The sequence below is a fragment of the Pseudopodoces humilis genome, chromosome 15, assembly GCF_049639895.1.
Source record: "Pseudopodoces humilis isolate 2021_Gansu_Grassland_sample_001 chromosome 15, ASM4963989v1, whole genome shotgun sequence".
Lineage (NCBI taxonomy): Eukaryota > Metazoa > Chordata > Aves > Passeriformes > Paridae > Pseudopodoces > Pseudopodoces humilis.
The window spans coordinates 18664276-18690623 of record NC_142214.1 but is presented as its reverse complement, the minus strand read 5'-3'; the positions used below and the strand labels follow the sequence as shown (position 1 = coordinate 18690623).

The 26348-nt window shown below is 55.8% G+C and overlaps 1 protein-coding gene across 7 annotated transcripts; it reads right to left on the bottom strand.

The window, feature by feature from the left end:
* Positions 1-1360: 1360 nt before the first annotated feature.
* Positions 1361-26118, bottom strand: LOC102103986 (actin-binding protein WASF3-like). 7 transcript variants are annotated; one of them, XM_088062655.1, is made up of 11 exons: positions 26006-26086; positions 18778-18975; positions 15973-16125; positions 14392-14526; positions 14140-14293; positions 13767-13884; positions 13390-13565; positions 12738-12998; positions 11181-11557; positions 10274-10475; positions 1361-5906 (listed from the first exon to the last, which is right to left on the bottom strand). In XM_088062655.1, the coding sequence occupies exons 3-10, from the start codon at positions 16103-16105 to the stop codon at positions 10318-10320; spliced, it is 1512 nt and encodes a 503-aa protein (XP_087918781.1). In that variant the 5' UTR covers positions 16106-16125; positions 18778-18975; positions 26006-26086; the 3' UTR covers positions 1361-5906; positions 10274-10317. The 7 variants fall into 7 exon arrangements, with proteins under 7 accessions (XP_087918781.1, XP_087918782.1, XP_087918777.1 ...); XM_088062656.1 differs by having other exon boundaries at positions 1361-1557; XM_088062651.1 differs by having other exon boundaries at positions 1361-10475.
* Between the last annotated feature and the right edge of the window lie 230 nt (positions 26119-26348).

The following is a 26348-nucleotide window of genomic DNA, read 5'->3' as shown; positions in this document are numbered from 1 at the left end:
CTTTGCTCCCTGACTTTGAGGGAGGTGAATAAATCTCCTCCAGCTCCCAGGGGAGCAGTTGCCTTCCCGAATTCCGCTCGCTGCCCATCCCAAGGTTATCCCTGCCCAGCCTGAGGGTGTCTGACAGCACACTGTGTGTCCCTGGCTGCTGAGACCACCAGCACAGGTCTGTGGCCTTATTGCAGGCTCTGGGAGCTGGAAAGCAGCTGGCTCATCCCAGGAAAAGCTTTTGTTGTGGCTGGGAGGTGGCTGAGGATGAGGGGCAGTGCCCTGGGCTCTGCCTTGCCTTTGCCCTGCTTTTAGGACAAGGACTGGGCTGGTGGCCCTTGGGGGCAGGTCAGAGCATCCTCCCCGGAAAGGGAATCCTCCAGCCCTGAGCAGGGATGAGTTTTCCAGCAGGAAAATCCCGCTCTGTGCTCACCCTGGGCTCTGAGGCACAGCCAGGATGGGATTCAATCATCCCCATTCCCTGCCTCCCTTCCCACCTGATTCCCCAGGAACGAGGCCATCCCACAGCAATCAGGACAGCGCCTGCTTCTGCTGTCAGTGCTGTCGTGAGCCTTTTAACTTGGCTGGGAAAGTGGATCTCAAAGGAAAATGTACAGTTATCATTCAATTATGGTTAAATCAAGCCCCTTCGATGCACTTTATGACCGAGTGAAAACAAATCAATGCTGTTATTGCACTGTATCTCTATTGTGTATAATATTATACATTCATCTGTAAGAGTAATTTATTTTTATTACTGTAAATAAAACTGTTAAAGTGATTTGTCAAGAGGATATCCAAAAATGGGGGGTGGGTGGGTGGGGGTGGTAAAATTAAAACCTTTGAAGATCTGGGCTGCTGTCCCAGGTATGTGCCATGCTCTGCGTGTCTGTGTTTTTATTTCAGATATTATATTCACTTACATGTATAACATTTGTATATGTAGAATGTTATATTTATTTCTGCTTTCCCTCGCTGGGGGTCTGTGTTTCCCCTGGGATCAGGAGGAGCTGGATGAGGACAAGAACTGCTGGAGACAGGGAGGGGTTGGGAAGGAGCTGCTCCTGCTGCTCGGAGCCTCCATGCACAGACAGAGCTTTCCCTGATAACCCAGGCAGTCAGGGATTAAATACCCTGGGAAATTAATTGATCTTTGAGGGTTTGATTCTCCAAATGAAGGCTTTTAGAGAGATCACAGCTTTCTTCTGCTCCTTCTGTGCCCCAGCCTCTAACAGAGGAGGGAGCATCACAGGGCTGATTAACTCACAGCAAAGGACAAGCCGACAAAAAGCCAAACCCCGATCTACCGTAACCTCTTAAAATCTTTATTAATTTTTTTATTAATCCCTTCTTCTTTTTTTTTTTTTTTTTTTTTTTTTTCTTTTAAATTCAATTAGCACATGCATAAAGTGTCAACAGTTTGGGGTTAAGATGACATTTCTTGAACAAATGTAGTTACAAGCGGTGCCTCGGATCGATCCGGGTTTCCTCTCTACCCTGTACAGGAGGAAGCTCGAGGTCATCCCTGCCTTTTCCATCCTCGTGTCACCACAGGCAGAACCCACAACACTGGGGAGAAATACACTTGTTCACACGTAGCAACTGGGTAGGGGAGATAGATACGGGCAGCAACATCTACTCACCTACTGACTAAGTGCACATGGCTAAAGACCCCACCAGACAGCGAACGTCTCCTTCCTTGGTAATCGTGGGAATCTCCTTCCTTGATAATCATGGGAGCCTGGCATGGCCTGGAATGGGTGGCCCTCCCTTGGGAAGGTGCCTGGCTCCCACCAGCTCCTTCTACCAGCAAATTTAAGGAGATGGAGTCATTCTTCTGCTGTGATCGAAAAAGGAGCCTTTTGCAGGAGCGTTGGGGTGTTCCTGTCCCCTCTGTGCCACCCCTGCCTGCAGAGCTGGGGCCAAGCTCCACAAAGAGCAGCCCAAGCCCTGCTCCGGGCTCTGGGTGTGATCACTCGGTGCCAAAAGGGGAGAAAATTGCTTTTAAAACACCCATGTGGAGCTGGATGCTCTGGTTTGGGAGGATTGGTGCCCCCCTGCTCCAGGAGGTCTCCCGAGCTCAGAGTTTGGGTTTGGGGGGGGTCTGAGGTGCCTTGATCCACAGGGCACAGGGGATGATCCTCACCTGCCTGCAATTCCCTCCAAAATAACTCCCCTACAGCACCTGGCCTCACCCAGAGGTGTCAGTGCTCCTGCTGGCTGGAAAGAGGATGGAAAACTGGAAGGAGATGGCTCCTGCCCTGCTGCAGCAGCTGGCATTGTCCCAGCAGCAGCAGGAGGAGGAGGAGGAGGAAGGCTCTCCTGAATGCTTGCCCCATGGCAGCAGCACGTGCATGTCCCACAGCCAAGTGGTGACAGGGTTTGTGTCCTCCCCACACCTCCCACATCCTCTGGGAACTGCTCCCGTGCCTCTGGAGCAGCTTTCCTTGGGCTGGCCAGGACTGGAGTGAAAACTGCTCCCCGAGCCACTCCTGTGGAAGGAGGGATCCCAGAGGATCCCCTGGGATCTGGGCAGCTCCAGGTTTGGGGTCTGGGCAGCTCCAGGTTTGCAGCCCAGGTGAGCTCTGCCCGTTCCCAGCACAGCAACACCACCCACCCCAGGAGGCTCCCTGGCCGTGCCAGAGGGAGCTCCAGGAAAGGCACTTTGTGTCATAAGGAGCTGCCCTGGCCCCGTGGTGCTCCCAGCAGGAATTCTGGATCCAAGCCCTCCGTGTGGCAGGGCACAGCTGAAAGCAGAGGGGAGGAAGGTGCCAGCACAGCTCAGCATCACCCCAAACTCACACCCCGCTTCAGATCCCCCCAACCTGTCAGGCAGCCCCAAAACCAAGGGAGTCCATTAAGGTGAGGAGCCACCAACCCCAAAAGGTCCTGAAAACACATTTTGAATAAAAGGTTTTTTTAAAATTGGTGGGGATTTGAGCAGGTTGGGTGGGACTCAGGGTGAGCTGGTCTCATGGAAAGTGTCCCTGCCCGTGGCAGGGGGTGGAAACCAGACTGGGATCCAAACAATTCTGGGCTTCCATGATCTGCTTTCTTTACCTGATCTGCTCTGACCCGAGACAAAAATCACCAGAAAGAGCAGCCCTGCTTGTGGAGAACTGGCCAGAACTGCAGACAGAGCCAAAACATCCCAGAGGAAAATGAAATTTGGAGGGGGAGCAGCGCGGGGGGAGCTGATGCTCGTGGCTGTGATTTTTGGAGAGCTGGCAGGGCTCTGCTCCTGCTGCCAGCAGGAAATCACCAGCTCCCCACGGGCATCACAGGATTGTCCCTCACCTCAAGTCCTCTTCCTTTTTAACACAGGAATTCTGTGGTTTTTCCATGGCGAGAAGTGATTTTCCACGGAGTCAGCGATGCCAGCTGAGGCATCAGGATTGCACCAGCACCAGAAAGGGGTGGAAATCGATGGGATTTGAAACCCTTGAGCTGGGGAGGGACCCCCAGGGATAAAAACACCTCCTACAGTGGCAGGAGACCCTCTCCTTGCTGCATTGAGGGGGGTGTGATTATTGCTTTTCCTTAAACCCAGCTTTCCTGGGATTTTTGGAAGTGGTTCTGGTGGCACCTGCTTCGTTCTGTTGCTGATTGACTGGGAAGTGCTGCTGTGTCTGACCTTCCCTGGAGGTCTGAGGGAAGGAAAGGGAACAGTTTATCCTTCTGGAAATCACGTGTGAGTTGTTTGTTTGCTTTTTAGTTTTGTGGGTGTTTTTTTTAATTTTTTTTTGTTGTTGTTTGTTTATTTTTAGATTTTTTTTTTAAATTTTATTTTTAGATTTCTCAGCTGAGCTACCCCAAATCAAAGGGTAAATTTTTAAATTGTTCACCTTAATGGCTTACTCACTACAGTCTGTGGATCATGAATGGTCCAGAGGAGCTGCTGCCTTTTAAATATTGAAATAGAGCAGAAACAGCTGCAAGTTCACATCCTTCCCTCTCAGGTGCTTATTAGCACTTTTTGAAAGTGCTTATTAGCACTTTTTATCTTTATTTTATTGGAGGGTCAACACCAAAACCAAGGGGGAGCAGAAGCAGCTGCCCTGGCTGCTGGGGGATGTAACCCACCAGGACAAGGAGAGGATGAGGGAGAATTAGAAACGTGCCAGAAATGCCCTGTGGGCACCTCCACCACTCCCTGCCTCCACACAAGGTCACCAGCTTCTCTCTGGCTCCTCAAAGCCTCCTCAGAGCCTCTGTGACCTGAATTTCTCCATCCTCACCTCCAGAAAGCTTTCCCTGAGGCCTGACTCAGCTCCCTCCTGCCACAGCTCAACCCCACGGTGAGCTGGAGAACAGATTTATTCCCCTCACTGCCCTTTGTGGCTTTACACAGGGTTTGACCTGAGTGAGTTTCCCCTGTGCAGGGTGATGTGAACCTAAAATGCTGAGCTGATTTCTTCCTGCCTCACTTTCTCCTCTCAGAACCCTTCACCTTATACAGAACCCAGAGCTGGAATTACCACTGAGCTGAAAATCCCCCCCGGGGCCAGCCCTGTCCCCTGGCATCACCAGAGTGGGAAAAGGCTCCTTTCACACCCACCTGGGCTCACAACCACCAGCAGGATGCTGTTTAATGCTGTTCCTGGGAAGAGTGAGAGGCACCTGTGGGAAGATCCCTGCTGGGAGATGCCCAGGGGAGGGTGAAGCACGGCCTCAGGCTCCTGGCAGTCTGTGATTCAGACACCAATTTGGGTGATTTCACATCAACTCTGCCTTCTGGGGACCTTTTTTCCACTCAGCTCTTGCCTGGGGCTCTCCCTCAGCAGGAGCCCAGCCTTGGTGACACCAGCAGCACCAGGTGACATCTCCTGGGGACATCCCACCCTGCCTGTGGGCACAGCTCTGAGGGCTTTGGGGGCAAACAGCTCCTCCCTGAAGTTCTTAACTGTGGGGTTAGGTTTGTTTTTTGGGTTTTTTTCCCCCTCCACCAGCAAAATACAGGCACATTTTTTCACCCAGAGAAGGTGGAGCTTGGGAGAGTGAGCCTAGAAAACCTGGGGCTTGTCCAAGAAAAATCAGATTCACGCACACGAAAACAAACACCCCCTTTGATTCTCAGAAAGACTGAACTACTTCAAAGCCTAGCTTTGGGTTCTCAGTGTCTGCAGGTGTTTTCCAGAGGCTGTCACACGGGTTGGTGGCAGCCCTGAGGGTCACCAGGTGGCCCCAGTGATGCTCCCAGGACCATTCCCACCCCATTTGTGTCATCCCAGAGAGCACAGCTGTGTTGGGGCTGGGGAAGGGCACCCCTGGGGGCACAGGGAGCTGCTCAGGGACAAACCCAGCCTGGCTTGGCTCTCCTGGACTTGGCTCAGGCACTTCAGCGTGGGGGATGGAGGGGCAGGAGAGCCCCAGCGCTGTCACCAGCGGGGGGACGTGGTGGTGGTGCTGCTCAGGGGGCACCTAAGGAAGGGACAACAGTCCCCATTTGAGGGGAAATTTATGGGTGAGTGAGCATTTGAGGCTTCTAAAGTGCAGTGCAGGTTACATGGTCTTTGCTGTAGACTGTAAACTCCTCAGGACAGACTCCTTGCCCTTTTATTTTATTTTATTTTATTTCTTTTTTTATCTGTAAAGTGACATTCCAGCTGTGGAAACCTTACCCCTAAATAGCTACTACTACAGGAAAACACGGGGATCTCGGTGAAAGGAACAGCCTGGGCTCCCCTTGCCAGCATCCCACGGTGGGGAGTGCTTCCCATGGCCATCCCTGCTCCATCCACAAGGAATTGGCACGGAATTCCTGCCAGCTGGGGACCTCTGGGATGCACCCTCCGAAATGCCACCTCCAGTGCTACAGCCTGCCTCCCTCCAAGCAAAACTTCCACTTGTCATTAAAGCTGAGGTGTTAATTCGGGCTCAGGGGAGTCTGCAAAGCTTCTGTTGGGGCTGTTGGGTGTCTGGAAAGGGAGAGAGAGGTGGAAAAGTGGCTGGGAGGAAATCTGAGGGCTCTTCTGTGGAAAGAGCTCTCTGAAGAAGCCAAGCTCAGCCTAAAGTTTGTCACAGGAGTAAAACCTTCCCGAGATGAAACAGCTGCAAAAGCAGGAGCTCTCGTGGGGTGGGATGATTGCTCCTCTCTAAGTCTCTTCCCCAGGTGGGAAATTAGAAATGAGAACATTCCCAATGCATTCTTCCTTCAGGACACTTTTAGAGCCACCAGCAGCTCCAGCCAGCTGCAGTGGCCACCCTGAGTCAGGGGGACACGGAGAGCAGTGCCAGCAGTGCACTCTGCAGGGCTCCCACCAACCTCCAGAAACCTGAGCAGGACCAGCCTCACACCCCCTGCAGCACCACAGGTGCACTGTGGTCCCTCAAAAGTCCCTTCCCAGATCAACCTGGGATGTCCAAGAGGTTCCTGATGGTCCTCAAGGATGGCAGCCTTCCATTAATATCTCCAAGCAGAACCAAAATGGCTCAGAATTTACTGTTCCACTGCCTCCAGCCCATTTGCATGGACATGGGATATTTGATATTTCCCCCACCCCCTGTTGACAGCCATATTTATTATTTTCAATCTATGCCCATAAATTGGCAAGTAGAGGGAAGCAGAAGGAAAAAGGAACTCTCAGGAGATCAGTTGGACTCATTAAATGTTTGGCACTCTGTGATTATCCTTTGGCAATGAAATGCCACTGCTATATTTCAGCAGGGAACACGATACCTTAATGTGCAGGAGAATCTCCTCAGCCCAATTCTGGTACTCTTGAGAGGGGGGGAAATTCAATCATCTGTGACCTGGATTGCATTTTTTAATGTCTGCCAAGCTAGATAAAATATTTAAATATTCACTTTTATATCAGCCCACATGAGGATTTGAGCATTTCAGGTTGTGTAACACAGCATGGCCTACTTTGGGGAGAACGTCCAGAAATAGGCACAAATGTACAAAATTCTGAGTGTGCAGCATGTGGGGCAGACAGACAGTGTTAATTAGAGTGGCACAATCCCAGCAGCACCAGCCCAGAGCAGACAAGGAATTGGTGCCACTTCTGTCGGATTTCAAAGGTCACCTGAGCAAAAAACAGGTGAATCTGCCTCAAAAAAAGGTGGTCAAGAGTGGCTGAGTCCCTCAGGTGAAGGCACTGAGGATGGGATTGGGGCTCTCAGTGCCACCATGTGGCATTAATGCTCCAGCTTGGAGATCCTGGAGGTCTTTTCCCACTGGAATGACTCCTGGGGCTTGCCTGCCTCGTGGCGCTGTTGGGAGGGGTGGGGAGATGGGTTTTTGTTGGGAGGGGTGGGGAGAGCCATGGTCAGAGCAGAAATGGGTGTCCAAACCCACCCTGAGGTTCCTTCTCCACCAGCTCCCCCAGACACCTCTCTGGGATGAGGGTGGGGGATCCCACCACTGCTACCAAGACGGCTTTAGGGTTTCCACAGGGGTTCTGGTCCCTGGAAGAGGGGGATGCTGGTGTTCCTAGCAGGGCTGGGAGGTTCCTGGTGCTGCTGGCTGGCTTGGAGCTGAGAATGTGAGCTGGGTTTGTGTTGTCAGGGGATTTCCTCCAGCAGAACAGGAGGGGTGAGGATGTTCTGGGATGGCTGGGATGCCCCATGGGGATGCAGTGTGAGAACATAAAGATGTGAGGAAATGGGGGTGAGCCTTTCCTGCCCCCACAGCTGTGCAGATGTGGCCTGAGTGACCTAAATGACCTTTAGGGTCCCTTCCAACCTTCCTATGATCACAATGGCCCCAATCCTGGCAGCTGCCAGTCCCAGCACAGGAGCTGTGAGGGGACAGGGCAGTGGGAGGCCCCAGGGACAGCCCTGACCTGCCACACACCCTGCCCCAGTTACCACGGTCCCATGTGACACACACAGAGCAACTGCTGCATGACAAGAAGGGACCTGATCTTTTAGGGGCACTGGGCTCCTCTCCAGCTCCCACCAGGACTGGCTCAGCCCTGCAGAACTGGGACAGGGGCAGAGCCATGGGATCAGCCAGTCCTGTGTGTCCCTGAGCCCTTTCCTGGGGCCCGTGGGACTCCTCAGCTCCTCTGGGTCCCCACAGTGGCTCTGCAGCCCCTCGACCTCTGCAACAGATAAGAGCAGCTCCACCAGCCCCTGCTCTTTTCCCTCTCTCACAAAGGGCTGTTGCTCTCCCTAAATTACCCAAATAAAGCAAATTTCCCTTCACTTACAGTTTTGTGATTGTATCTATGTCAATAATGTTCCACCAGGAGCATCACCTCAAATACTGCCCTGAATTTTTACACTGCATCCTTCTGAACCTGCTCCAGGCCAAACCCCAGCTGCCTTCCCAAGGAAAGCAGGTCCTGGGCATTGCAGGGGCTCTCTGTAAAAAGCTCTTGCAGCTGTTTCCCTGAATCTCAGAGCGTCAACCTCAGAATCAAGAGCTCCCAGTGAGCACCAGGAATTTCCTGGCCGCCTGTAGGGCACGGTGTCTCCCTGCCTCCTCTGCTCACTCCTGCTCCTTGTGTTTTGCAGATGAGTTATTCCACGTATCCTGTTGCTCTGCTGCTTCTTGCCTTGCCCTCTCCCACATCCCAAATCCATTCTGCACTCCTGCTCAAGCTCACTTGGCACCACAGCCCCCAGCCCGGGTGTGGAGGTGTGCAAGGTGTCACATCCAAGGGACAAGAGAGCATTTTTGTGCCACTCGAGAGAAGGGAGAGCTCCTGGGGGCGTTTCCCAGCAGCTGGGCAGAGGATTCACCACATCTGGCCATGAGGGGTTTGTCACTGGGGGCAGATGAGCAGAAGTTTGGCACAACACCAACATCTCCCAGGAAATCAGCAACCTGGTCTAGTGGAAGGTGTCCCTGCCCTTGGCAGGGGGTTGGAATGAGGTGGTTTTTAAGGTCCCTTTTATCCCAAACCATTCTAGGATTCTGTGGAATTTAAGGATCAGCATTTGGCTCCCAGCCATATCCTCCCACCTCTATTAGAGGTCTGGCTGCTTCTCCATCATCAAAATCCTGCTGAAGTAGCCATCACCCACAGGGCTACTGGGAGAGGCAGGGAACTGGGCACAGAGCTTTCCCCATTCAGGGACTCGTGGAATAGGGGGACACAAGAGGGGGGTCTGGGGACATCACACTGGCCAATCCACAGCTGGTCCCAGCCCATTTTCCACAGGTGGGAAACCTCTCCCAGCTCTCTGCAGGTTTCCACACCTGCCTGTGATATTTCCAGTATTTCCCACCCCTTCTGCTCTGCCTTCCTCTGTGCCTCCTCCCTTTGTAGCTCTGTGAAAAGTCTGCCACGGATCACGCTCTGTTTTGGTGGGAAAACAGGGATTTTCAGTGCTGAAATAGGGGCCTGCTCACCCAGCTCCTCCATCAGCGTCCAAATGTGGGACAGGGGACGGAGCAGGATCGGGAAGGGGGAATCGGTGCCTGGGTCTGAGCTGATCTCAGCTGTACAGGCACAGCTTGTGGGGCTGCAAAGTGCAAGTTGAGAGTTTACCTGAAAGCAGCAGATTGTCTGATTCACTTTTTCCCAAATAACACTGAAACGGTGTCACGCTAAGGCCAAGGAGAGCTGGGCTTGGGGAAGCTCCCTGGACACCTCTACTCCTTTTCTGGAAAAGGCAGGACAAGCCTGGATGAGGCTGTGTCTCCCTGCCAGCCACACCAGCCTTGCCTTCCTGGAAAACCAGCTCTGAGCGTGGATACAGGGAAGGTCACCAAGGTCACCTCGGGCTGCTCACACAACCTGCTCTAGGGGAAGGTGTCCCAGCTCTAGCTGGACTAAATGGGCTTTAAAGGAGCCTTCCAACCCAAAGCATTCCATGATTTTCCAGGGAGGAACCACACAGTGGTGTAACTGTACGAAACGTGGTGTAGGGAGGGAGGCTCCTGCCCACACGCAGCTTTTGGAGCTGCCTGACCCCAAAACCACCACCACCAGCAGCAGAGTGTCCCCAAGGCCACACAGCCAGCCCTGCGCTCCCGTGGTGGCACCAGCTGTGCAAACAAGGCTTCTTCTCCAGGAGCTTCTCGTTAGCACAATTAACATTAAGCTGAAAAAAGCACTGCTGCCTCTGGGGCTCCCTTCTCTCGCAAAGCACACTCAGGGCCACTCTCCAGTCTTGCTCCAGGTGTAAACCTGGAGTAATCCTATTAACCTGCCTTCAGAGAATTTTGGAAGTCATTAACTATGAAGGTGCCGCTAATTTCTGGTCTCACTGCCTCCGAGGTGTATCCTACCAGTGCTGCTGCTGCTGCTGCCCGAAGGGTTTTGGACATAGTGTAAAAGCAAAGCTCCTGCCCGAGCGGGGCGACGTTGGGGAAGGTGCCTATACACACCTGGAACGGAGCCGGGAGCTCCGAGCCAGCCCAGCCCGGGGCCCTCAGTCCGACCACTCGTTATCGTCCAGCTCGGAGTCGTCATCGGACTCGCTGTACTCCACCGCGATCCGGCGCGACAGGATGGTCGCCACGTCATTGCCCACGGGCTCTTTTTTGGCCTCTTGCTCCCACTGCTCCTGGACTTTCCGGAGTTGGATTCCTGAGGGAAAGGGGGGAAGGCTTTAGGGGGAGTGCAGCCGATGTGGAGCACTCCCCCCAGTTATGAAGTACTGGCTGAGAGAAGGGGGCTGCTGCTCTGGTGGTTACAAGGTTGTGTGGGATAATAGGATAGGATTGGTGGGATGAGAGGAAATGGCTGTAAACTGAGAGAAAATAGGCTCAGATTGGATGTCAGGAAGAAACTGTTCCCTGGGAGGGGAAGCTGTGAAGCTGTGGCTGCCCCTGGATCCCTGGAAGCGTCCAAGGCCAGGGTAGACGAGGCTTGGAGCAGCCTGGGATAGTGGGAAGTGTTCCTGCTCATGGCAGGGCATGGAATGGGGTGAGCTTTATGTTCCCTTCCCACCCAAACCATTCTAGGATTTTATGAATACGTATGATTACAAAGCTGCATCATAGAATAAAGCTCCTCCTCTGCTTCCACTCAGCCTGAAGATATTGAACCTTCCAGAAGGTTAAATCTACCATTTGACCTGGAGATTTACAGGAAATTTACACGAGACACCCTGGAGCACATCAACCACTACAGCCCAGCAGGAAGCCCGAGAGCTGCCAGCAATCCGCGGGGCTTCACTCCACCTCCAACCACGCATCCCCCACCTCTACCCTGCATTTCATCCCCCCTCAGCCAGCACCGGGCCCACCCTGCCCTCGGTGCCCCCCGAATTGGCTCTGTCCCGGCTCTCACCCCTGCGGATGGCTGCCAGCAGGTCGCTGCGGGCGTCGCTCATGGGCATCAGCGGCACCTGCGGTTTGCGGGGCTCGGCTGCGGGCGGTGATGCGGAGTGCGCCGGGGAGGAGGACACGGCCGGCGGCCCGGGCGGAGGGGGCGGAGGGGCCACCGGGGGTCCCATGGGGCCGCTCTGCGGTGGGGACGCCGAGTAAGGGCCGGGGGGAGCGGGGGGCGGTGAAGGGGCGTAGGACGGGGCTGCGGCCGAGCCGGGGGCCAGCGCTGGGGGAGCCGAGATGGGGCTGTCGAAGGCGGTCTGTGCCGATGGGATGACGGGCGGCGGCGGCGGCGGGGCGGGCGGCACGAAGTACTCGGCCATGGGCACCGGCTGCGGGCTGCAACGGGGGGCAGAGGGGTCAGTGCCACGACAGTCACACACGGAGGGATGGGGCTGAGCTAGAACGGAGCCACAGGGATCATCCAGTCCGTCTCTGGGCCCTGCACGGCGCCATCCCTGCACCCTGCGCATCCCTGAGAGCTTCGTCCAAACGCTCCTGGAGCTTTGGTGCTGTCACACCGGCCCAGTGCCCCACGAGCCTCTGAGGGAAGAATCTTTTCCTGATATCCAACCTAAAGCTCCTCTGACACAGCTTCAGGCCATTCCCTCGGGTCCTGTCACTGGTATCACAAAGAAGAGATCAGCATCTGCCCCTCTGCTTCCCCCAAGAACTTGTGGACTGCAGTGATGTCTCCCCTCAGTCTCCTCTTCTCCAGCTGAACACTTCAAATGCCCTTAACCACTTCTCACACGGCTTCTCCTCAAAGCCTTTCGCCATCTTCACGGCCTCCTTTGGACACTCTCTAATGTCTTCTCTATATTGTGGTGCCCAGAACTGCCCCAAACATTTGAGGTGAGGCTGCCCCAGAGCGGGACAATCTACTGCCTTGCCTGGCTGGTACTGCTGGGCCTGATGCCCTCAGGCACACCTGGCCCTCCTGGCTGCCAGGGCACTGCTGACTGAAGGATGGCACCCATCACCCATCCCAGCACCCAGCACCCATCACCCATCCCAGAACTTATCACCCATCCCAGAATCCATCATCCATTCCAGCACCAATCCCATCACCCAGCACCCATCCCAGCTTCCATCACCCACCCCATCACCCATCCCATCACCCATCACCCATCCCAGCTTCCATCACCCATCCCATCACTCATCCCAGCACCCAACTGGCTCCACTCCCGCTTGATTTGCTCTGAACCCCAATAAAAGCTCTGTCCCAAGGTCAGAACAGTGGTGGAGGTCTTTGCTGGTGGGGTGGGCTACGGGCCACGCAGTGGTGCAAAGCAGGAAACACCCCAGGGGAAAACCCTCCATCCACCCTGCGCCTTTATCTGGGATGACGTTACCCCAAAAGCGCCCCTGATTTGGCCTTGAGTCCCACCAGCACTTTTGGACCATGAGAGCTGCAGAGGAGAGTTCTCCCTGCTCCACCAGCCCAGAAATGGGGGGGACTCACACCCCCACCACCAAGCCTCCCTTCCCTGGGACAGCGAGCAGGCTGAAGCTTTACCCGTAATCCTTGACTAGGTGGGGTCTGGGCCCGTTGAGGACGGCCTCGGGGGGCGGCGGCGCGTGGGGCTGCTGCAGGCGGGTCAGGCTGTTCTGCCGGCTGCCCGTGGCTGGCCGGAACACGTGCTCCGGGGGGTTGGTGGCCGCCAGCACCCCCTCCTTGTGCTCCACTGGGGCCAGGTGGGCCGCCGGGGCCAGCAGCTGCGCGGGGTGGTTGGGGCTGGCCGGGTACGAGTGGTCGGCAGCGTCCGACGCGTAGGATCTGCGGCACAGGAAAAGCCGGCTGTTGGACTCCTGAGGGGGCTCCGAAGGGTGTGGGGTTGGGAGGGTTTTGGGGTTGAGACAAGACAAGGCCACGAAAATATCGATGTGCAAGACAGCAGAGTGAGAGCAGAGGGGACGAGGACACAACAGAGCTGAGCCGCTCTCTTCCCTGAGCTACAAAACGGAAAGCGCTCCGGTTTTATCCCAATGCCAAGGCTCCTCCTGAGGTCCAGGATGACACCCTGGGGACACCAGCTGTCCGTGAAGTTACCACATGTCTGTGGCTGAGCACCCCGACCCTGCTGTGGGCAACACGACCCCGCGACGACGGAGAGGAAGAGCAAAGCAAAGGAGAGGCGTGAGCTGAAGGTGTAGGAGGTAGAACCTGCCTATTATCTGGGGACAGTGATCCTTCCGATGACGCCATGTGATAGGGGGATGGTGAGAACCTGTTATCCGGCCGGAACTCTTTATCATACGCCATCATGTTCCACTCCAGGCGCCGGTTGCGGGCTTTCCTCACTTTCTTCACCTCCCGGGTGGAGTCCTCCACCAGCCGCTGCTCCTGCAGGAACACAAAGTCACGGCTCCACCTCCAGCCTGGCTCCTCCGGGCCAGGAGTAGTCCCTGGGGAGCATCACCCAGCCCTGGGAGATGCACCCGATGCAGGGGAGGGGAGCACAAAGGATGCAGCAGGAGGTGGCCATCCCCAGGTCCCGAGCACCCCCAGCTCCAGCCCCCTGGTCCCCCACCTGCCCCCACCCACCTTCTGCCTGCGCTTCTCCTTCCTCTTGTCTTCTGTCGCCTGCAGCATCTTCTCCTTCCATAAGTTGAAGAAGTAGGAGGGGTCGGTGTAGAATTTGAGGCCGTCCTTCTTGTCATCCCTGGGGGTTGGGAAGGGGGGAGAGAGGGTTACCAGCCCCAGGAGAAGACCCCCTGTTCCCCTTCCCAAGGGCTTTGCTACGATCATGACCACGAGCTCTTGCCCCACCACAAACACATCCAACACCACCTGCAGGGTGTGGACACGCATTCCAAGCATCCAACAGCTGGAAATATCCAGCTGCAAATGGGGGACACATTTGATCCTTCTCATGGGAAGGACCCCTGGGAGCCCCGGGAAGCGCAGTGCCCCGTACCTGTAGGGCGTGAGGATGTTGAGCGGCGGGGGTTTGTCGCAGCGCTGGTACATCTCCATCACCGGGTTGGGGATGGAGTTGCGGGACACGACCTGCTGGTTCTGCACCGTGGAGCTCTTGAAGGCTTTCCTCATGTTGATGTCCTGCAGCGAAACTGGGGGGCACAGGAAGGACGAGGAGTGTGAGGGCGGCCTCAGCCCGCCGAGCAATCCCGAGAGCACGTCGGGACCCCACCCCAAAGCAGCCCCTCACCTTCCTCCACGGTGGAGTCCAGCTGCGTCACCTTGATGACCAGCAGGTCCACCCTCTCCTGCAGTGAGTTCATCCGCATGTAGAAGCTGTTGGCTTCGTTGAACAACTCTCCAAAGATGTCCTCGGCGTGCCTGCCTGGCAGGGGACAACGCAGGGGTCACCACGGCACGTGGCTCACCCAGCTCAGCTCATCCCCTGGACCACCCCACCTCCCCATGGGCTGCTCTCCCCACGAGCTCAGCCTCATCCTCTCCCAAAGGGGAGCCCAAATGATCACCCCTTTCCAGTGAGAGCAGCGCCCACAGGGACACAGAACATTCCCGGTGCCCCAAAGAGCCCTTGGATCCATCAGGATAGATCAACCCAAAAAAGTGACCATCACACAGCCTGGCCTGGGGAAATCCAGCCCAGGTAGAAAGCCAAGAGCAGGGCAGTGAGGACAGTGCCACAGCAGGGGGAATCTGCAATTTGTTTTATCAGTTCTTTTCCTGCATCTCTCATCTCTCATCCCTACAACAGCTCATTTATTTAGGGTTATTTATTAAGGATTAATTAGCTTTTTATTAGGGTTATTCCTATCATGGAGCTGAGCAAGGTGTCTGGCAGAGCATTGCTGATACCCGTAAGCTACAGCACCCATCCCATCCCATCCCATCCCATCCCATCCCATCCCATCCCATCCCATCCCATCCCATCCCATCCCATCCCATCCCATCCCATCCCATCCCCCCAGATCCTCAGGGTTTCCTCCAATCCCACCTCTTAAACAGTTCCCAAGATCAGGGAACTTTTGAAACCTCCTCAGAGCATTCACCAGCTTGGTCTTATTTCCCTTCCCATTTTCCCCTGAACTAGGAGGCCTGAGCAGACATTGGTGCTGCTCATGGGAGCCACTGCACTTCCAGCAGCTCCCAGAATCCCAGGTTTCTTTTTCTGGGAGTATTTTAGAGCAGAATCTACTTCTGGAGGTGTGCAAAAGACCCTGAGTAGCTTCTCTCTCTATTTTCAGTGGATATTCAGCATGAAATAGGTTGCCCCTGTTAAACCTTCACACTGCTGTGTGCAGTGCTCTCATCTGCCCCTTTTCTGAAGATCAGACCCAGGGCAGGAGGACAGCTGAGGATTGAGACCTTTGATAGAGACCTCTTTTCCTCAAAAAGCTCTAACTTGAAAAAGAATAGCTTGGAGTATTTTAAACCTTCACCTGACCTTTCTATTTCTGGCCAAGTGGAGAAGCAACAGGCTCCCGAAGGCTTTCTGTCCCCCACTGCACAGACCAGCTGTGGGAGGAAAAAGGGTCTCAAAACGCCACCAAGTCCCCATTTTGAACTTGGCCCTGAGCATCCTCTTATTCTCAACAAGCTGGATAATCCCCAGTGGATCAGGAGCGGCTGCAGCCCACAGGGCTCTCACACAACCCCTGTTTCTGTGTGTTTGGGACTGGTGGGAGTGACTGTGGCATCCCAGTGCCGTCCCAGTGCCATCCCAGTGCCATCCCAGTGCCGTCCCAGTGCCATCCCAGTGCCGTCCCAGTGCCATCCCAGTGCCGTCCCACCCCAGGGCTGCTGTGCCATGACTTACTGAGGCTGCCCAGCTGTTTGATGATGGCAGCCAGCGTGCTGTTGGTGACACACTCCAGCTCACTCGTCACCCCATCGGGAAGGGCCCCCCGGCACAGGTGCCGGGGCTCGATGTTCCTCTTCACCAGCGGCATGGCGAGCCCTCACGCCTCTCCTGGGAAAAGGACAAAGGAAAAATGGAAACACACAACTTTCACCATTTCCCTGTTTCCCCCACACTCCCCATTTCCTGCCCAGGAATGTTCTGCCTACCCACGCTGGGGTATGGCAGCTGCAGCAGGACTTTTCCAAGCAGGGGATGCTCTGGGAGTGCAAATTTTGGGGTGCTGGGGGGCACAGGGATGCCAGGGTGGAGGTGGGGGCTTTGTCCCTACCTTTGTGCCACCGTGTCCTGTCCCACTCACTTCCCAGGGCTGTGCTCAAATCAAACTCCCGTGTGCTGCAGCCCTTCAGCTGGCCCCGAAAAGCCTCATCCAGCCCAAACAGAAGCAAGGAAGCGCTTGTAATGCCATTATTTCCAGCTCACTGCAGGCTCTCCAGGGTTTGATTTGTGCACACACTACACTGAGACAAGCTGCCAGCTCATCCCAGCTCCCTGCACGGCCCCCACAGCATCCCTGGCTGTCCCCACAGCTCCTGTGTGTGCCCTACAGCATCTCTGGATGTCCCCCCAGCATTTCTGGGTGTCCCCATAGCTCCTGTGTGCTCCCACAGCATCTCTGGGTGACCCCACAGCATTTCTGGGTGTCCCCATAGCTCCTGTGTGTGTCCCCACTGCATCTTTGGATGCCCCCACAGCATTTCTGGGTGACCCCCAGCATCCCCGGGTACCCCCATAGCTCCTGTGTGTGCCCTACAACACCTTTGAGTGCCCCTCCCCAGCACTTTTGGGTGTCTCCCCAGCATTTTTGGGTGTCCCCTGCTCCACTGTCCCGCCCCCGAAGTGGGGATGGTTCATTTCCTACAGGGTTTGAGGAGATGTGGGGAGATACCCACACCCAAAACCTCATCCCCACTGAGGGCACCCCCGGGATGCAGGGAAGGATGAAGGATGTCCCCATGGGGTGTGGGGTGCTGGGGACAGGGCACCCCGCTGATGCAAAGGGGGAATGGTGGGAAACAGGCTGGGAAAAGGGGCGGAAAAGGAGAATTTCTTATCCAGGGTGGTGCCTCCTGGGGCTGGGACACGGCTCAGCCCAGCTCCCAAAGCAAAGACAAGCTGATGGCTGGGCTGGTAAGGACCAGAGAGCACCAGCAGCGTTCCCAGAGAGCAGAATCCCCCCGAGCACTCCCCGCCCGCCCCAAATTCCAACAGAACTTTGGCAGCGAAGGAAAAGCAGCTCCCATTGATGGCCGAGGTCGGAGCCAGCAATCTGCAGAGCTCACATTTCTTGGCCCCGGCAGCGTCAGACGGAACAGTTTCCCATTGATAGCACCCGGCCAGTGCTCCCAGCAGCAGCAGCAGCCGCTCCTCCGCTGTTTTCAAATGCAAATTCAAGCTCCCTCCTCCATGGAGGAGCCCGAAGCCTTTTCCTGAGGTTTGTGGGGTGGGGTGCAGTGGGAAGGACCCCGCTCCTGGACCCTCCGCAGGCTTTGTGAGATGCTCGGGGCTCAGAGCATCATCCTCCAGCGCCTCCCACAGCCACAGCTGATGGATGCGGTGGTGTCCCCGCCTCCCAAAATTCAAGATTTGTGCCGGCTGTTTGTTCCTGTGTGCCAGCGTTTGCAGGGGAGGCTCTGGATGTCTGCTCTGGCCATTCCAACCCCCCTTTTCTGGGCACCCCCGAGCTCTCCAGGCTGGGTAAAGCTTCACCCCGAGCTGGTTTTAGGTGTCACCCCAAAATCTGCTCTCCGAGGCTGAGCCCTGGCACGTCGCAGGGCTGCAGGGACTGGAGGGCACAGGGCACAGCCCTTAATGAGCTGCCTGGGGCCAGCAATTAGAAACAGGGAACAAAGAGCCATTCTCAGCATCCTTTGGGGCCACAGCCACGGGCACCCGGGATTTTTTGGCCCTGCACAGGGGGAATTTGGGCCACCTGAGCCCACAGCTCCCACGGAGATCCTGGGGCAGGATGAAGGAAAGAAAAAGGGATTTTTGGTTTGAAACTTCCCAGCAGGGACAGATTGGAAGAGAGGCAGAAAGCGGGCGAGGAGTGTGACGGCAGCATTTGAGATTGTGCCATGGGAGAGCATCCCTGGAGGAGGAAAATCCCTTTAATCTCACCCCAAAGAGGCTGGACAAGACTCAGAGCTTGCAGCAGAATAAACCAAGGAGGAGCTGGGTGCATTTTTATGCCTGTAAAGGTAATTTTGACCAAACCACAGAAGTTGCTTTCCAACCCCCCCCCCCCTCAATTAATGGAGCACAGTGATCAGGACCCCCAGACAGCCTCATCCCCTGACAAGTGCTCTCTCAACCTGCCACACCAACAGCACCAAACCTCTGACTTCTGCCTTGAAATCCCAACTTCTCAACTAAAACCTGTCATCTCTAGGCCTGTCCTGACTCGTGGGAGCACAGTTCTCCGGGTGGGGATGGGCTAAATGTGACTCCAGAGAGGCCAGCTCCATTTCTATCCTCACTGGCACATCCTGCTCACACCCACCAAGAGGCTGCACACAAATCCTGAGCACTGAAGGGGATGCTGAGCTGTGCCCAGCGCTGCTCCTGCTCTTGCTGGTACTTCAAGGCTTCCAGGGGGTGATTTTGGGTGGTAAAATCTTTTCCTCAGACCGTCAGGAAAAGGCTCCCAAGGGCAGGGATGGTCTGGGTGCAGGCTCTAGGATCATTTAGATGGACTAAAACCTGTGGGATTTCGCTGTGTCCTGAGTGGAAGCCAGGAGCCCTCAGCAGGAGGTGGTGTCAGAATGCAGGAGGTGGAAAATGGGAGCCACAAACTCAGCAGGAATTTCTTGGAGGGTGAAGGCAGGAGAAATGGGAGCAGCTGGTTCAGGTTTCAGGCACACTGTGGGGATTGTCCCACCACTCAGCTTTTCCCTGTAACTGGAAAGAGACAATAGCTTTAAATCTCATACTGGGAAATGCCACAGGTGAGGGGAGACACTCATCCCCTTCCCACCTGCTTCCCAAAGCCAGTGGTGGAGCTTGGAAAGGAATCCCATCCAGCTGAGGTGACCAGGCAGGGGAGGACATGAGGCAGAAAGGAGCTGTTTATTGTGCCCTAAGACGCTGATTTCCCCCAGGGACCAAACTGCCAGCAGCATCCCAAATCCAGAGGTGCTGGCAGCACTGAGGAGCAGCCCCTACTTGCCCAGAGCAGGGATTCTGGGCAATAAGGGCAGCCTCAATCCCTGCAGACCAGGCTGGGGGTGCGATCTGCAGCTGCTGGCCCACAGGTGACCCCTTCAGCTGGCTCCTTCCAGATGTTATCCCTCACCTCAGCAGCCACCAGCATCTGGCAGTTTAGATCCTTGGGGTCCATGGGGGCAGAAAAGCAGCTCTGGTTTTGTGACAGGGTCCAAAAAAAGGAGTTTTGTGTCCAGCCATTGCTCCTTACATCCTTTGCAACAACTTTTCACCCCTTCCCTGCCCCCAGACCCGCTCTCTCCCACTGGGCTGTGATTTACAACCCTGTGGGAAGATCCAAAATGCCCTGAAGGAGCAGGTGTGCTCTGGGGTGGTGAGCACAGATTTCTCAGGTGCTGGTTAATCCCTGTGACAGATTTTTTGGGTTGGTCAGTGCCCAACACCCGCAGCCCTGCTTGGTGTCACACGAGGGAGAAGTGTCCTAGGGTTAGTGTCCATCACCAGCTGTGAGCCGAGGCACCTCCAATATTTCTGATGGAATTGGGTGGTGCATGGAGCAGCAGGAATGAGGGAAAGCTCCTTCACTCTGTGTCAGCCAGCCAGGAAAAACCCCGAGCTTGGATTTGGGGACAATGTGGGTGTGTGGTGAAGCAAATGCCTCAAGACTGGGAGTTAAGGTCAGCCCTGCACTAAGCTCAGCTCTAGGCCAAGCTTTGGGGCTCTCTCTTTGCTCAGCCCTTGCAATCGAAGCTCTTTCCCAATTTGGGCTTCCCAGGGTCCTTCTGAGCCCTGAGGAGCAGACACTGCCAGGAACTGGAGGCTTTTGCAAGGCTGCAAATCTTTGGTTGGATGCCAGGAGCCAAAGTAGTGAAAAAAACAAGAGATATGTTGAAAAATCTCTTAATCTTGAACAAAAAAAGTTTGTAAGTGAATACTAAACAAACAAGAAGTGCCAAATCTCGTGGTGGCTGCTCAGGACCCCGTTTTGGTGCAGAACCCTTGGAATGGAGAGGTGAGGAAGGTCAGGAGGGAGGCACAAAGCAGTCCTGAAACAGTGAAAGGAGCAGCAGAACCCCTGAATCTGAAGTCAGGGAAAGCACAAGAGGCAGAGCTGACTCTCAGTGGGGCTTGTAGGTGCCTGAAGGAGCTCGTCCTGTGGAGTTTGGCAGGATGGATGTGGTACAGAAGAGGGCTGGGGAGGATCTGGGGGTGTGTGATGCTTCTGAGCAGACAGAAATAGGTGGTGGGTGTGAAAGCTGCAGGTTCTCGAGGTGGCAATTTGTGGAGCTCTGCCACAGCATGGGACGGTCCAAAGAGCAACAGGACAAACCAGCAGAGGACAGAGAGGCCACCAGCAGCCACCTCATGGCTCAGGTGACCCTAAACTGCTTTCCCACCAGCGTGGGCCACGGGGAGAGCAGAGCCTGGAGCCCACAGGGACCGAAGTTTCGTTGTCTCAGGAGAAATTCAGCCAGGAAAAACCGTGCAGGCAGCTCTTTGTGGTGCAGGGAAAAACCTGCCTGGGAGAGCTGGGCCAGATCTGCTGATTTACTTCCCACAAAATGGAGCGTGAGCTGCACCGCAAGGACTCGTTGCTCTCATTTACAAAATGCATCTGCCACCACTTCTTCATCTGCTGCCAGCCCAAAGGGCTGAGAACACCCCCAGCATGACAAATGTCACTGCTCCCTGGGAAGGTGATTGCTGCTCCAGAGCTGCTGTCCAAAGGTTCATTAAATATATTAAAACTGCCGGGTCCCAAGTGTTCCCCTCGCTCAGAATAAAGGAGAGGGCAGGGCTTCAGCGAGAGTAAATTCTCAGGTAAATCATTTCATTTGTGTCATTCTATTTGGGTGTGATTTTATTTATAAATGTTATCATTTTATTTGGGTGGCACTGAGGGCTGGTGGGCATGGGAGAAGCAATGCCACTGCCTGCCCCTTCCTTGAGACCTCTGCATCCCAAAGGAGCCCGGCTTTACAAACGCTCTGGGGCCATGGAAAGCATCCCAGCACCACCGAGAGGCAGCATCAGGTGGAAAAATGCCTCAGGGGCTGGAAATCCCAGGGTGTGGGATGGTGGTTTTGGCACCCAGGATATCAGGATCCCCAGGATACCATCAGGATCCCCAGGATATCAGGATCCCCAGGATACCATCAGGATCCCCAGGATACCATCAGGATCCCCAGGATATCAGGATCCCCAGGATATCCCCAGGGTACCATCAGGATCCCCAGGATATCAGGATCCCCAGGATATCCCCAGGATACCATCAGGATCCCCAGGATATCAGGATCCCCAGGATATCATATCAGGATCCCCAGGATACCATCAGGATCCCCAGGATATCAGGATCCCCAAGATATCATCAGGATCCCCAGGATACCATCAGGATCCCCAGGATACCATCAGGATCCCCAGGATATCAGGATCCCCAGGATATCCCCAGGATATCATCAGGATCCCCAGGATATCAGGATCCCCAGGATATCAGGATCCCCAGGATATCATCAGGATCCCCAGGATATCAGAATCCCCAGGATATCATCAGGATCCCCAGGATATCCCCAGGATACCATCAGGATCCCCAGGATATCATCAGGATCCCCAGGATACCATCAGGATCCCCAGGATATCATCAGGATCCCCAGGATATCATCAGGATCCCCAGGATACCATCAGGATCCCCAGGATATCATCAGGATCCCCAGGATATCAGGATCCCCAGGATACCATCAGGATCCCCAGGATATCAGGATCCCCAGGATATCAGGATCCACAGGATATCAGGATCCCCAGGATATCAGGATCCACAGGATATCAGGATCCCCAGGATATCAGCTCAGGGCTGTGAGCGGAGAGCTCTCAGCGCCGGGTTGGCACAGGGGGATTTTTTCAGGAACAGATTTGGGTGGAGCTGGGGAAGGGTCAGGCCCTCCTGCCAAAGCAGGGAGAGAGCTGGTCCCGTGCACAGCTCCAGGGCTGGAGCAGTGACCTGTGTCCCACCGGGAAGCGCTGCCCCCGCTCTCCTCCGGCCCATCTGCGGCTCCTCCTCTGCGAGCTCCGCCAAAGGCAACTGCCAGGAGGCTTCACAGCAAAGTGCAGCAACACAGCGTTAAATCATAGCTAAAAATATTCCTCAGGAGCTTTATTAGTAAATGCCACAGTTGGTGGTTTGGTTTGGGGGTTGGTTTGGTTTTTTTTCTTTTCCCCTCCCCTTTCTACTGTAAAATGTTTCAGCTCTAGGAACAGCGCTTGACTAAACTGTCCCTAAACCCCCACCAGCTCTGAGGGCTGGGCTCTGCAGCATCCTCAGGAGGATGCCAAAAAAGCCTCCTTACCCTGGGCTCAGCTCACAAACCTCATCCTGCTGTGAGTCTGGCTTAAAACAAACAGGCTCCTGGAGGGGTTTTATCTAAATGATGCCTCTTTTAGGGGAGGTGAGAGCAAATGCTGTAAATCACAGAATCACAGGAGGCTTTGGGGTTGGAAGGGATCTTTCAGATGATCTCGTTCCACCCCCTGCCATGGGCAGGGACACCTCCCACTATCCCAGGTTGCTCCAAGCCCCTCCAATTTGGCCCTAGACAGGGATTTGGGGGCAGCCACAGCTTCTCTGGGCAACCTGTGCCAGGGCCTCCCCACCCTCCCAGCCAAGAATTTCTTCCTAACTTTTGATCTAAATCTCTCCATTTTTGGTTCAAAACCATTCCCCATTGACCTATGACTATTTCCCCCTGTAAAAAGCCTTTCCTTTTGATAAATCCCCTTTAGGTACTGGAAGGGGCCCTTAGGTGTCTCCAGAGCCTTGTCCAGGCTGAACAACCCCATCTCTGGCCAGTGGATTTGCAGGCAGAAGCTTTCCTTGGGGTTTAGTTAACGTGGAGTTTGGGTTCTGTTGTTTGATTTCTCAGAAATGGGAGCCCTCAGTGTCACCTGGCACTGGTCATGGAGCTGAGGGCCACTTCTCCAGGTCCTTCCCATTCACCTTTTGGCTCTATCTCTGCTGTGGCTACAGATCAGAGCATCCGTATCCATGCAAAATCCATGCAAAAAGAGACATCCAACCCGATACCCTGATGCTGAAGGGAAAAAAGAGGGGGAAAGCTGTGGATGAAACCATGCATGACCCTCCTCCATCATCCCCTGGCTGCTCCATGCCCGGTTCCTGTGCGAGGAATGCCCAGGAGCAGCAGCACTGCCTTGATCTTCAGAGGAGTCATCAGGGGCTGTGGGAACGCAGCAGATCTCGGCTCTGTTTTGGCTGCAAAAGATCCCTGCTGGCCCAGGAATCATGTGTTGTTTTTAATGACTCTATCACCAAAGGAAAAATCTTCAATGACAGCTTTTTTTTTTTCCCCCCCTTTTGTGGCCAGCTCATTACCAGAAGGATCTCCCTCGCTCGCTGCCGGGTTGTGCGAGCAGGACGCCGCTGAACAAACCGGCCTTTTTCTCCCCAATATAGAAGGCGCTTTGATAAAGCGGGGAAACCCTCGGCCAGCAGCGAGGGGTTTTCTGGAAAGCCTCTGCTGCTGCCTTTGGGAACAGCCGCAGGACTGGCACCTCCAGCAGAGCTCTCCAAGCTGCTCCCTGCGGGGCTGGGCTTTGCCTGCTGCTCCCCAGCGCATCCCCGGGGGTTTTCCGTAGCAGGAGCCCTACAAAACTCCGGGTGGATGTGGGGAAGAAGGGGCAGATCCCAGCCTGGAGCTGGCTGCAGCCTCGCTGCTCAGAGACACGGGGAATTCAGCTCAGAGGGTGTCTTTTTTGGATGAGCAGCTCTGCAGGAAAAAAAAAGAAAAAAAAAAAAAAGCAAAAGAAAAGCGTTCTTGCTTTTCTTTTTTTATTTCTTAACACTTCTGGCTCGAGGGCTGTTGTTCGTAACTTGTCAAGATCTTGGCATCAGCGGCTGATTTGTCATCCGCCATAAAATGGAGGATGAGCATCTTTGGTTCAGAACTGGGCCAAGGGAGATGACAGCTCAAAGCAAAATATGCTTCATCTCCAGTTTTCTCCGTGGGCTTCAGCTCCCGGGAGAAGGAGCGGACATTTGGGGTCTGAGTTGCATCACAGCGTTGTGGGTAAGAGCCCTTCTCCTGCTCTGCGTTTGCGACAGCACAGCCCGGTGCACTTTAACCCTCTGCCTGCCAGAGCAGGCTGTGCTGGGCTGATGCTGCCATCTCACCGAGCGCTGCAACCTGTCACCCTGAGAGCTACCGAGACACTCAAATACCACCGAAATACCATTTTTAAAAGCAAAACGATACCAGCAATCTCTTTAAAACCCAGGCAACGAGCCGCAGCGTGAGGGGTGTGCCTTGGCACGCTGAAGTTTGGAAGATGAATTATTAATGCTGCCGTTCCCGAGCTGCCCGCACATCCCGGGGATGCGCTCCCCTCCTCCGGCTCTTTCCGGCAGCGTGTCCGGCCCTTGGCTCCGCTGTGCCGGCCACACAGAGCCACAAACTCCGCTAAAAAGCATCTCAACCCGCAGGTATTCCATCGCGCTGACAGCACCCTCAGGCAGCAAGAACTCGAGTTTGAAGCCATAAAATTCAAGCTCCCTGCAAGTAGCTGAATCACTCAGCGTGGAGGCCCAGGCTCGGCACCTTGGAGGGGCTCTGGGCCCACCTGCTCTGCCCTTTGGGGTGCCCCGGGATTGGGGGGTCACCAAGGGGGCTCTGAACCCTCCCAAATCCCTGGGATGGCACCAGGATGGGGACGGGGGGGTGGCATTCAGGAGAGGTGACACCAGGCTGTGCCCTGCTCAGCGCTGTCCCCTCCGCATCCCCAGCCTCACACCGGCCTGCAGAGCCCCCCGGATCCCCCCCAGATTCCCGAGTCAGGGGGTGATGAGCCCTGCCCTGCGCTGGCTGTGGGTGCACAGGCAACCGTGGGCCCAGCTTATCCCCCACAGTGATGTAAAGATGAAGGATCCTCCCTCCCCAGGATGGCAAGTGAAGCCCCCCGCCCCCAGCCCGCCCCCGTGCAAGGGTGCAGAGCAGCCAGGCCCCCCTCCCTCTCCATGCAGGAATGCCGAGTGACAGCACACACCCCCATCCCCAGCGCAGGGGTGCAGAAAGCCCCGGAGCACCGCGGTGCGAATGTGCCAAGCGTTGCCGGGATCCCTCCCTCCCCCCGGCCATGAGAACGTGCAGAGCAGCCTGACCCCCTCCCCTCCAGGCAAAACCTGGAGGATTGCCCCCCAACCCCCGGCCACCAACAGCTGCGAAGTGGAGGGACACCCCCCCCCAGGCAAGGAAGCAGCTTGGACAGCCCCTTCCCAGAGCAAGGATGCGAAGGGATGGAGGACAGCCCCCCCGCCCCCGTGCACGGATGCAAAGCTGGGGGGGGGATGCAGCAAAACGGGGATGCAGAGCGGCCCTGCCCCCCCCCTCCAAGGATGCGAAGGGACGGAAGACCCCCCCAGAAAGGATGCAAAGGGATGGAGGATCCCCCTGAAAGGATGTAAAGGGATGCAGAACCCCCTCCCCCGCAAGGAGCACCCCCCACACCCCTCGGCAGAAAGATGTAAAGCAGCAGAGGATCACCCACCCCCCACGCCAGGGTGCAGAGCGGTGGGGGATCCCCTCCACGCAGCGATCCCTCCCCCCCCCCCCCCCAAAAAAAAAGGCTGAAAAGGTATGGGCAGCTAAAAAAGCTGCAAAAAAAGCAGCAAAGCCCCCAGTGCCCCGCGAAGGGATGTCCCCCCGCCATGCGCGCTCACACCTGGGGGGACAGGGTCATTCCCGCATCCCCCTGCGCTCACCTCCGCCGGCTTGGGGGGACCCGGGGTGTGTCTCGGCGGGGCCGTGCGGGGCCGTGCGGGGCTGTGCGGGGCCGTGCGGGGCTGCGGCCGCCGCCGCCGCTGCCCGCAGCCCGCGCCCCGCTCCGCCGGCGCTGCCCGCTCCGCTCCGCAGTGCGCGCACGGCGCATGTGCCCCCGCACCGCCCCCGCCCCGCTCCGCCCCGAGCGGCACCGGCACCCCGGAGCCGCCCTTACAACTTCGGGTAAATCCCTGGGCACCCCCTCCCTCCAGAGGCTTCCCGGCCTCTCGCCCTGAGCTGCGGGTTGGGAGAGCGCGGCTGGAGATGCCGGCGCGGTCGGGAGGG